The sequence below is a fragment of the Pteronotus mesoamericanus genome, unplaced genomic scaffold (assembly GCF_021234165.1).
Source record: "Pteronotus mesoamericanus isolate MK-2021 breed Mesoamerican mustached bat unplaced genomic scaffold, CSHL_Meso_final contig_169, whole genome shotgun sequence".
Classification (NCBI taxonomy): Eukaryota; Metazoa; Chordata; class Mammalia; order Chiroptera; family Mormoopidae; genus Pteronotus; species Pteronotus mesoamericanus.
In genome coordinates this window covers 25,751,460-25,762,776 of record NW_026555068.1, presented here as the reverse complement: position 1 = coordinate 25,762,776, position 11,317 = coordinate 25,751,460, and the positions used below count along the sequence as shown (strand labels likewise).

Below are 11,317 nucleotides of genomic sequence, written 5' to 3'. Positions count from 1 at the left end.
TTAAATGAGTTCAATTACATGCTTAGCTCCAAATTCAATCACCAAGCATCAGATGTAAAGGCACTTTAAAAAGAAGTTTAACAATGAAAAACTATGAGATTTGAAAAGTATATTATAGTCTATGTATAATATCAATTAAAAATATAGTATAGCCTATTGTTTGCCTTCTGAAACCAAAGGAATCACTTGCTGGTACTGGGAATAGACACTTTTTTGTTCATGTGTATCCAGAATACACATATATTTCTAGAAACTTCAGGTCAGCATTCTTTAAGAGGAAATCAGATCTATTAAGAATAGTTTGAACAAGGGGAGGAAACCTTAAGTATCATCCGAGATTCCTATCCATTATTTGGTATGCATTATTTAGTAGTACAACCTGTTAAAATTTGAATTATATTAGTTACTACTTCATTTAAAGGAACAAGGTTAATGTGTAGGTGCTTTAGATGGGATACCTAACTAAACAAGGTAAAGGATGGCTGGGGAATTTTATCCTAATTAATTTAATGTTCACTGCATGACCAATCTCAGAGCTTTGTCCTTGGGCTTTGATCAGCCTTCTTTAGGGTTTGCACTGCAATCTTTGTTTTTATTTTCAACTTACCTGCAGGTCTACAATGTTTTACTTCAAACGTGTCAGGTACAATGAATAATAACAAAATTAGAGATCAAATTCCCTAATTCATTTTCAGAGGAAATTATTAATACTAAATCTTAGTAGCCAGAAGATCACAGATTTTTGTGACTAAAGAACCTTCACACTGAGAGAGAGCCCTATCAGAGGAATAGACCAAAGAAAATCTACACTACTGCTCGTCAGAAGATTGCCTGTATTTTCTAATGTGTGCCTAACAAAAAGCACCTTTATTATTAACAGCATTCTTTCCTCTCCAGGCTAGCAGGGAGCATTATGTAAAATTGATCATTGCTGATAAGAGACCTATCACTGTATGCACTGAAATTTAATCACAGCTTATCATACTTAGCCTCATCCTTACTTTTTACTTGGGGTCTAAAAAACCTGGACACTCTAATTATTTTAAGTATCCAAATATAGACGATTTCTTTTGGCTTTAAGATTTCATTATGAAAATAAATCCCCAAGGTACTAATTCCTTAAAGCATTGAGTAGAAATCCAAATGTCAACTAAAATTTAAACATCTAAAAGCTACATACATTTGCATATTCACTTTCAGGTAATATACAAAGCTTAAATATAGATAATGAAAATTTCATATATTAAAAGCAAAAGTGCTCCTTTAGCATACATTTATTTTTGTGATTATTTTACACAAGAATTTAGAATACATGAGGCACACACTCTGCAGTGACAACAAGTAACCTTTTCAGCCTTCGCTTCTTTCTTTTTCAAATATAGATGCTGCCAGGGAAAATGGATCAGATGCAGTCAACTTTTTCCTCCACTGGCTGATTTTTTAGAGAATTATAAACCATGAAATGAAATTGGGTAAATGTAGGTAGTTTATTGCACGCAGCACCTGCAGCCAAGAAAAGAGAACGACGTTTGGTTTCAGGAGGGACATATCTACAACCTATACAGACATCACTCGGGGGGCGCCCGATGTCCGACGCCGCCGCACGGCGGGGCGCGGTGCTGTCTGCCTCTCTCACAGACCAAGAGAAAGGCGGCAGTGGGGGAGCCGTCCCTTCGAACCTCAGAGAAGGGGCTGGTTTTTTTGCTCTATACACATGCTGTCATTGCTGCTATTATTTATTCTGTTTTTATATTCTTTTCTTAACAAAAAACCAAAAAAATTCAGGCACATGTTGAAGATTTTACCCTCCTAGCCACCAGCCTATTCCCATCGTTCACCCATAATCCTCCCCTCCCCAGGCTGCCTGTTTTTTTCCCACTCTTTTATTCTCATAGAAAGTGAGGAGGGTTATTTGTCAAGATGCTCTCTACCAAATCAAGTGCATCTTACGGAAGTGGTTTCCTGCTGCCCCATCTACCTGTGCGCAAACAGCTGGAGGGTGCCCTCGAATGCCATCACTTTCAATACAAGGGACTAGATTCATTGACAATGATATAATTATCATTAACAATTTTAAATTCAGCTATAATTATATAATTATCATTTTACATCCTGTTACATCCAACTTTGAGCCTTTTAAGGTTTATTTGTTAAGAGGATATCAATGAAGCTGATTTATTTCATACATAAAGCCTTTCCCTCCCATAACTTATATTGACTTTTGTATCGTAGCACTAAAAAAGAATAAAAAATTCTTCAAACAAGTTTTTCAAATACAGAACTGTGGGAAGTAGAAGATCAAAGAACAGTAATAAGCAGTCTAACCTAATAAGTCATATTGATCAGTACGCTGTATATCTTCCCCAGCTGAAAACTCACTAATGAGAAGCAGTAGTGGTTGATCTTGAAATGCTTTGAAACTGCGGTAGGCTCATACAGAAATTAAATGAAGCAAAGGACACGTCTCAGTACAAAAACAGTCCTCTTAATTTCTTTGGTTTACTAATTAGTAACACATTTTGTACCTTGGAGTCCCAAAAAGATCTAAATGACTGAAACATTTAAATAATGAATGGGAAGGAAGAAGGGACAGTAATTTAACCGTATTTACTTCTAATGAACAGACGCCTCTGACTAGACCAGCGCATCTCAGCACGTACAGCAGCTGAAGCCGAACTGGACTTGGGACAGAAGTCACAGACGACAATGAGTAGCCAAAGACCGCGTCCCAGCTACAGGCAACCAACGAACGGCGCGTTTCAGGTACAGTTTTAACAATTTGTGGGTCTTGACAGAAAGTCCCTTAATGTTTATTTACACAGTGCCTACCCCATATCGTCCCTGTTGCCACTGTACAGGAATAAAACACACCACGATATTTAAAGGCGTATGTTTTCATCAACGTTTGCAAATTTACACAAACACAAATTCACATAAAACTTACCATAACTTCCAGTCACATTGGCACATATAACAGCTCCAAAGAACTTTGGAAAATACTTATGAATTCTTGAAATCACTTTTTGGCAAGCTAACGTTGGATTTTCTCCTCTTCTCATATATTCTACGGCTTGGTAGCTGATGTAAACAGAGGCAAAACTTGAGAATCACAAAATAAACTAACTCTGAATTTGGTTACTTTAAGTAAGAAATCTAAAAGCATCAAAACTGTCACATTTGACAGAATACATAAATGAACAGGAGTCGGTATTTCTGCACGTCAACAAGACAGCATGTAGGCCTTGATAGAGCGTCTATCTTTTCAACTAATCCACCAACTCGCTTCAGATAAGGACTGATATTTTTGGCTTTGACTGAGTAATAACAGCCAGAGGCCGCAAAGCATGGAGGTTATCTTTCAGTAAGAAACAGGGCTGCAATCAGTAGGGAAGACACTGGGCCTGAGCAAGAACCTAGTTGTCATGATTATCTTTCAGGAATTATACGCCGTGGCTGCATTTCTGACTTCTATCATCCATTATGACCGTCTCTGTATTCAGTGGCCTTACATACATTATTTAAATGGATCCTGAGTACCCTCATCTGTGAAGCAGACTCAGAAATATTGTTCTATTTCAGAGGACTAGGGTTACTTAGTTTGAACGATTATAGTATCAGCCTGATAGGTGAAGAGTTGAAGAGGAGTTTCTCAAAAGCCCTTGTGCACACAGATTCAGATCGCATGGCACACACAGTTACTCTCTGTCTTGGCAGACACCTCCCCCCTGAAGATCTCAGAGAGTCACCAATGGGAGAAGCCACACCTTGGCAGAAAGCGCATCAGTATGTCCCCGTCCCCAGTGGCCGCCGCAGCCCCCGCAGCGTCGTCCGCATAGGCCCCGGCTCCCGGAATTGGCGAGTCTCCTACTCGACTTGGTGAAGACACAGCATGGTAATTGAGGATGGGAAGTCAAGTGCAAACGCTAAATCGTTCCATGAGCTGTTCCAACAACAGCGGGTATTCCTACTTAGCTACCGATAACTGTCTTAAGGGATTTCTTCATCGGGGCACAGAGAAAAGGATTTTCATAAGTTTCAACCTAGGTGTCCATAAACCTACATTAATTATATAAGAATTAGACACCAGCTGGTTACATATCAAGATGGCACAGATTGATAGTGACTGTTCTATTATTACCACCCTTATCATCTAATTTCTGGATTATCTCAACAGGTTCAAATTAGATTTCCTCACCTACACTCTATTTCTGCGTCCTATCTAATATGCCAAAATGGTACCAAGCTTTTTCCTTGTAATAAACCCTCCATGTTTTTCTAGGACTTTGAAACAAAATCCAGAAACCCTTCATGACTCCAGCCCCCTTGAAACCTGACGTCTTCTTCTTTCCCTGCACGCGACATGCGCGCAATTTCCTCTGTGGCCCGCGGGAGCCCTGAGCAGAGGGGCACGCCTTCGGACCTGGTCCCGCCTTGGCTGGGACGCCCCTGTGCCCTCCTCAGGCCCAGACGCAGCCCCAGCATCTCCCCACCGGCCTCCCTAACTACCCCGGCTTACTCAGGTCACCGCGGCCGTCCCTGAACTCTAACGCACCAGCCAGCTCTCCCTCTCCTTCGGCACTGAGCAGGTACTCATTTATTTTCTTTCCCATTTATTCCTCTTGGCCGTGGAGGGAGGGCTGTGCTTTGCCTTTGCACCTCCCATAGCACCTCGCACACACTGGTGTAAACTCAAGGCATACTTGTGAGATGTGTTCTTTCAGAAACACTGACCCAGGTATTTTGAATTTTATACCATTTGTAGAGGTACCCGCAGCAGTGTGTCCCATCTTATGGATTACAACCATGCCTGGAATTTAAAAAAAAAAAATCTTTGTAGGTATTGACTCTTAAGTTTAAATCAAATATAACCAAATAATTGAACAGTTGGTAATATCAATATCCTCTTTCATTAATTTCAGGTAGGAGAAAATAGAAAACTTGGGACTACTGAAAATTATACCAGGTAAAACATGTGCTTTTTAATGACCTGGTTTCCTGGCATCACTGGGTAGACATCCTGTACTCTTATTCTTCAGTTTGCTCTGTTGCTTTTCAATGCTTTTGAAAGGTAATTCTGTCCACAGAAAATCACTGATACAGACTGACAGAACGTTTCAACATTATAACCCAGAAAGATCACTTGAATACAGCAAATAATGTCAAAGTATTAAAGAAATAAATGTACATAAGAATTTAAAAATCTACAAGTGAATAGTCACTATATATTAGGGGTCTTGTATAAGATAATTTACTAAAATCTACGCAGATGCTAAGAAAAGAATGTGTGTGTATGTGTGTGTGTGTATGCTGAATAGAGCTATCTATATTTATAAAGTTTTACTTGCCAGTTAAAACAGTCAAAATCACCTTCTGGCACATGGATAGGGATGAAAAAGTTAAGAGCAACAGAAAGGCATTTACAAGTGGCTTAACTTTAACAACAAAAACGGAATAAAAGGCAAATTACCAATAGTATCATGACCATAACTATCTCCTGTTTCCTTATAGGTAGAACCATCTTGCTTTAAGATACTAGGTGGTTTGTAAGGTCCACAGTATTTGGAAGCATCTGGTATAACATTCTGTAAACAAGATTTAAATTTCATTTTTTAGAAAGGGTGATTTTAGCAATTGGCAAGGAGTTCCAGGCAATCACGAAACATGAGCAAGAAACCAAAAAGACATCTGGTAAGTGAATGATAAGAATCAAAAGCCAACAATTAACTAAGTCTCATGTGAAGAGATGGATATAATTCTACTATATACCCGGTCTAGTCTCAGACATACATAACATGGAATAATAGAAAGCTACACAGTCTGGAAAAGATCCCTGGTTTTTCTCTTTATATGCCTAAAATTCTCAGCATAAAGGCATATATAAATGAAGATTTTTCATTAGATATTAATCCTCAATGGAATTACGTATGCAACCTTCCAATTTCATAATTTGTTCCCCGGGCAAAGAAGAATTATGAAGTTTAAGGCAAAATCTATTTTAAAATCATCTTTTTTTAAAAGCTAGGTTCATGTGCACATAATCTAAATTCTACTCCCAGATTCTTTTATGAATCAAAGACTCAAGAAAAGAATCCAGATCCATAAACTTAGGTTGAACATATGTATACGCCTTAAACAAGAAACCTACCGCCCCCGTCTTATCGCTGGCGCACTAGGTGCCTCCCTGGTCTGGTTTTACGCAGCAGCCTCTTGCAAGTACTGACCCCAGAGAGTCCTCGGCTACTCAAATGTAATTAGGATTTGGGGAAGAAACAGTGAGAGACTACGACAGTCCACAGTAAAACTCTGAAAATGCAAAGACAAAGTGGCTTGCACTCAAAGTCCCACTGATTCAAAGACAAGAGTATCCCCACGAGTAACATGCTAGATACCTAACAGTATGCAGCCTCCCGTCAGACGAGGACAAGGCCCTGGGCACGCTCCACGTAGGTAAAAATCTAAGAACTACTTTGGACCAGTGGTTTCCAAGCTTTGATGTTTCAGACTCGGAAGCTTTTGTTCTAAGGAAATACAAGCAAGCTGCTCTGATGGAGGCTGCACCCTCTCCCCACAGCAGAACCTTCCAAGTCTGAAAACGCTCCAGGGACCAGCAGCTGTCCCCCGGGGCGGGGGCGGGGGGGCATGTCTTACATGCAGCAAGGGGCCTTGCAGGGACACCCATCCCCAGAGTCACCCCTGGCTCTCAAGTGTAACCGGGTGCTACCCAGCACCTTTGGCTCTAGGTAGACAACAGAAGGCAGAAGGGAGGTCACTTAATCTTTCCAAATAATTTGCTTTTTAAACTTATGGAGACGTACCCTCCAACAATTTGGCTGGCAGTTCCGAGCAAGCCAATCGGAATGAAGCGCTCGAGACGTATTGGTAGACAAATCCTCATTGACAAACCCCATACTTTCGGCAAACTTGGTAGCTGGAGGTTGGAAAGAAAAAGGCAAATGACTTAACTGTTGTCTTTTAAACAAATATATGGACAGAAAGCGCTGAAATTCAGCTGTCTCTGATGCGGGACACAACCACCCTGGAGTACACGAAGGAGCCTTCAGACACGAGCAGGTTTCAGGGCACCGGTTTCTAGATCTCAGCTTCCCTACGGCCTTCCCAGAAGGGATTTGCTCAAGACCCTTGGGGTGTGTGTTATGACAACTGCCCTAACCTCCTCCCGTCCACAGTCTCCCTTCTTCTGCCTCATATTTTGTCATCGTATTTCTTTGATGACAAAAGAAGAGGCACGCCTCTCGCCAGTGGGGAGTCTTTCGGCTCTAACTAGGGTCTCATGCGCAGCGTAAAAAAGCCTTGTGACACCAAAGCTGGAGTCTATGAATGGCAGGTGGTTTTCAGGTCTGGATTTCAACGCAAGTGAAGACCTCCTGTTGGAGTTGTTAGCTACCACACGTTAGACGTTACTTCTGATTGTAGGCCACTGAATGGCTTGTGGCGTTTACTTGGATACTTGGAAGCCATAGCAAGACTCCCTCTGGCCCCGTCTCTCACGTTCATACGCGCACGGGCCTTGCACCTATTGAAAAGGTCACACAGGGAGAGGAATGACGTGGAATCCCCTGGCAGGGCCCCATCTATAGACAATACACTGATTTTTTAAAACTCTATTTTAAAGATGAAGAAAGCGAGCATTTAAGAGTTAAATAACTTATCCAAAGGGAAACAGACACTAAGTAGAACAGCTGGAATTGGAGCTTTGGTGGGCTTTCCTCCACTATTTTATACTGCGTCCTTTTTCCACAGTGAACACAAGACTAGGTGCTTCAGCAGAGTTAAAATATACCTGACTCTCCTACTAGAAGTGTGTGTGTTGTATGTTCCAGGACTTTCCGGGCCACACCAATAGCGTTTTTAATGCGTCTGAGATCTCCTACTGCTCCGACGTTCATAGTAGTGCTGCAAGAAAAAAACGCAGTGAGGTTTAAGGCATGTTCATAGTCATAGATTTAAAAATACTGTTCTACTTCGAGCCACTGCGCTCTGCAGGGCAAGCACCACCCTTATGCAGACATCACAGCACATCCATGAAGTCCGTACAAACTGCCAGTTACACCAATGAAGGAACAAATACAGCACCAATTCACCACACCCTCCAACAGCACGCGCATCCTCCGTGTTCCCGGGCTTGTTCGCACACGGCTTTGGAAAGGGGTTTGAAAGCTTCCCTTCGGGCAAACCACAGCGTTTGTGGACGGCAGGTCCACGACGGTGCGCCAGGTCGGAGACATACTCTTTGTAGTCTGTGCGAAAGCCTCTGCCTTCCTTCAAGCGCTTTATTTGTTAGTATGATGACTTTCTTTTAATTGAGAGGAAAACTAGTTGTGTTTGAGAAGGCCGTGCAATGAGCTAGGGGTTTGACTTGTAACAAGGCGTCTGCACTCATCTATCACGCCCTCAGCAGCAGACAGACAACGACAATGCAGCCGCCCACAAAGCGGAGGGGCAGGCCCCGGGTCCTGGGGCCTCGCTCACCCGTCCATGATCATGGCGTCCAGCGTGGTTTCCCCAGCCTCGTCGGGGCTCCCGCCGAAGCCGACGCTGCCGTCGCACTGCTCCCTCTGGCACTGGGCGCAGCCGGCCTCCACCGCGTCCAGCGCCGACGCTCCGGATGCCAACGTCCGCCACGCTGTTGTGAAACCCCAACAGGGCTTGCTTATAGATGAGATTTTTTACAGTGCCGAATGCTACCAACCAGGAGTGTTTTGAGAACTCATATATTTACAGTTTTCACATTTGCTCTAAGTTAAACGGAATTTTTAAATTAGTGTTTCAGATGCGACAAACAAATCAGTGTTACAAACCGTGGTACAGACAAAATTATTTAATACAGCTAACTACTGTGAAAAATTCGAAGACTTTGGCTACTGATGAAAAGTGGGTTTGTTTTTTCACTTATTAAATGTATTTCTACTGTCTGTGAGAAAAGTATCTTGTCCTTCAAGTTGCAATTGAAGCTGCTGAAAGACAGTTACACTGAACATTCATTTAATCACAGCCTTATACGTGTCTGCATCATTGGATCATTAAAAACTTACATACATCACTAATACTTTTATTGGCGTAGCATCTGTTACCGCAAGTTTCAATAACAATACCACAACAGCAAGTAATTACAGTGTGGGTTTCATATGGATTAATGCATTTGATCTTCACAGCAGCTTTCCAGGTAAGGACTGTACAGTTATTATCCTCATTTTAAAGAGGAGGAAACACTCAGAGAATTTTTAAGTTATTCAAGGTCGCACAGATAGCCGGTAGCAGAGCCAGGATTCAAAAGTAGCCATTTGGCTGGGAAGGCCAGCTTTTAGCATTGCATTATGTTCTGTGGAGCCCCACACTTTGAAAAGGAAAAAACAAAACGTCTTTGAAGGTCAATTCCTTTACTAATAAACAGAAGATTCCTTAATGGGTAGATGCTATTTTAGTAAATAGTTTAAGTATTACTACTGGTCATAGGGGCTTGAAAGAATACTTTTTAAAGAGAACAAATTATTTTAATTTTAGAGAAACATCACTTTGTTTTTCCACCTCCTCATGCATTCATTGGTTGATTCTTGCGGGTCCCCTCACCGGAGATCAAACCCACAACCAGCAAGCTTAGTGTATCAGGACGCTCTAACCTAACCTGAGCTACCTCGCCAGGGCAGGGGAAAGTGTATTTCGAGAAGATATAGCACCATACACAGACTTGGCCCTTGTCCGTGTTGCTGCACTTTCTGTCTCATTATCGCTGGGAATTTGTTTCTTATGGTCTGCTTCCTCATTTTCTCTGAATGTATTCACTGCATATAACATACCAACTGAGCTACACCAAATTCGGGAGCCAATTCTGCCCCCAGAAAGTTATATTAGCAGGCTCAGGAGAGGTCTGAAATTTCTCTTGGGGTATTATGTCTTGAAATGAATGAAACCAACACACAGTAAGAAACTGACAAGATATTGGTATGTACAGGATGATAGCAAAGCACAGATAACTTCAATTGGATATAAGGGCAGAACATCAGGGAAGGCACTAAAGCCTACTGTTTCTCAATCTTAGGCTGCAAATCAAAATCACTTAGGGAGCTTAAAAGACAACAACAACAAAACCACCAGATGCCTTAGTTCTAGCAGGTAATGCAAAATCTCTGGAGGTGGGGCCCGGGCACTGATACTTTCGACAAGCTCCGCAGGTGACGCTAATGTACAGCCGAGATGGGAACCCAGCATTCCAGGTAGCAAACAGCACATCAGCTTGTGAGTGTGGGAAGGTCAGTAAGTGCAAAAAGAATATGCTTTCCGGGGAAATGACTAGTCGTGTGCAAAGCTGCAGTACGGGGTATTATTGGGGAGAACGGAGGGGTAGAAAGGAGACAGGCCATGAACAGACTGATGTCAGGCACAGACGCCCCCGGGAGAGGTTAAGCAGCAGGGCGGAGGATCTCTTGGCGCAGGGGTTGTAGAGAAGGAGTAACCCTAAATGATGAGGACGCAAAACTCAGCAGAAGCGCAGAGCACGGGGTAAGGGTCAATTGCAAGAGACGCTGCGACGGAGCGGTGCGCGCAGGGCTGCACGGCGAGCGTGCGCAGCCAGGAGGGCCGGGCGCCGGCCCGCGCTCCACGCAACTGCCCGCAGGCGAGCTCTCGCAGCACAGTCCCCGCCCGCGGCCACCGCCCCGCACCTGCTTCGGTTGCATTCTTAAACGGCCAAGTGTTGAGAACCAGGGGGAGAGGGCTGGAGCTGCGCACCAGAGCCGGGCCCACCACAAGCTGCAGGAAGAGCACAAAGCTCAACTTCCGCACCATGGCTGCAGGACCAGCCCAGCGCCAGAGGGGTCGCGTCTGGCTGCGCTCGCGGACCACGTGACCCCCGGCGCCCCGCCCACCTGGCCCCGAAACCGCTTTTTCCGGGCGCGGTCCGGGCTGGCGCGCCTCTCGCGAGACCCGGCTTCTTGTGGGACTGGCCTCGGAAGGTTTCAGCCCGGAGCGTCGTGCAGATTTCTGTTTTCTTTGTTGTTAGAAGCAAATTGAACTTCTGGTGGGAAAATTCGTAGGACGTTATGCAGCCCTGGGTTGCAGGCAGTAGGAAGGTCTAAAATTTGGTCTTAATGTACCCTCTTAATCGAGAGTTGCAGGTGAAACGTTTGGAACGTTCAAAGGGCGTACTTGGGGACTCCCAAGTCTGGCTTCAGGTCTGGGGTGGTCATTGAGTGCATGTGAATCTGCTGATTTAATACATTCGTTTTAGATCTTCCCATCTCAAACCTCCGTGGTTCTCCCACCAGAGCTTTTTGTAGGATGTCCTCTCCTTACAAACCCC

General features: G+C 43.4%; 1 protein-coding gene across 1 annotated transcript; it reads right to left on the bottom strand.

Annotated features, from left to right (window-relative positions):
- Positions 1 to 994: 994 nt before the first annotated feature.
- Positions 995 to 10,835, bottom strand: AGA (aspartylglucosaminidase). Its single transcript, XM_054565824.1, has 9 exons — positions 10,680 to 10,835; positions 8,491 to 8,644; positions 7,802 to 7,914; positions 6,816 to 6,928; positions 5,468 to 5,582; positions 4,732 to 4,807; positions 3,765 to 3,872; positions 2,945 to 3,078; positions 995 to 1,503 (listed from the first exon to the last, which is right to left on the bottom strand). Exons 1-9 carry the CDS (start codon positions 10,801 to 10,803, stop codon positions 1,403 to 1,405), a joined length of 1,038 nt encoding a protein of 345 aa, XP_054421799.1. The 5' UTR covers positions 10,804 to 10,835; the 3' UTR covers positions 995 to 1,402.
- Positions 10,836 to 11,317: the final 482 nt, after the last annotated feature.

Excerpts from the sequence above, each read along its gene's own strand:
- AGA (XM_054565824.1), bottom strand. The coding sequence starts at position 10,803 with ATGGTGCGGAAGTTGAGCTTTGTGCTCTTCCTGCAGCTTGTGGTGGGC. Across the intron at positions 6,929-7,801 it reads ACTTCTAGTAGGAGAGTCAG|CTACCAAGTTTGCCGAAAGT; the intron begins GTATATTTTAAC and ends TCCAACCTCCAG. Across the intron at positions 4,808-5,467 it reads TTATGGTCATGATACTATTG|GCATGGTTGTAATCCATAAG; the intron begins GTAATTTGCCTT and ends TTTAAATTCCAG.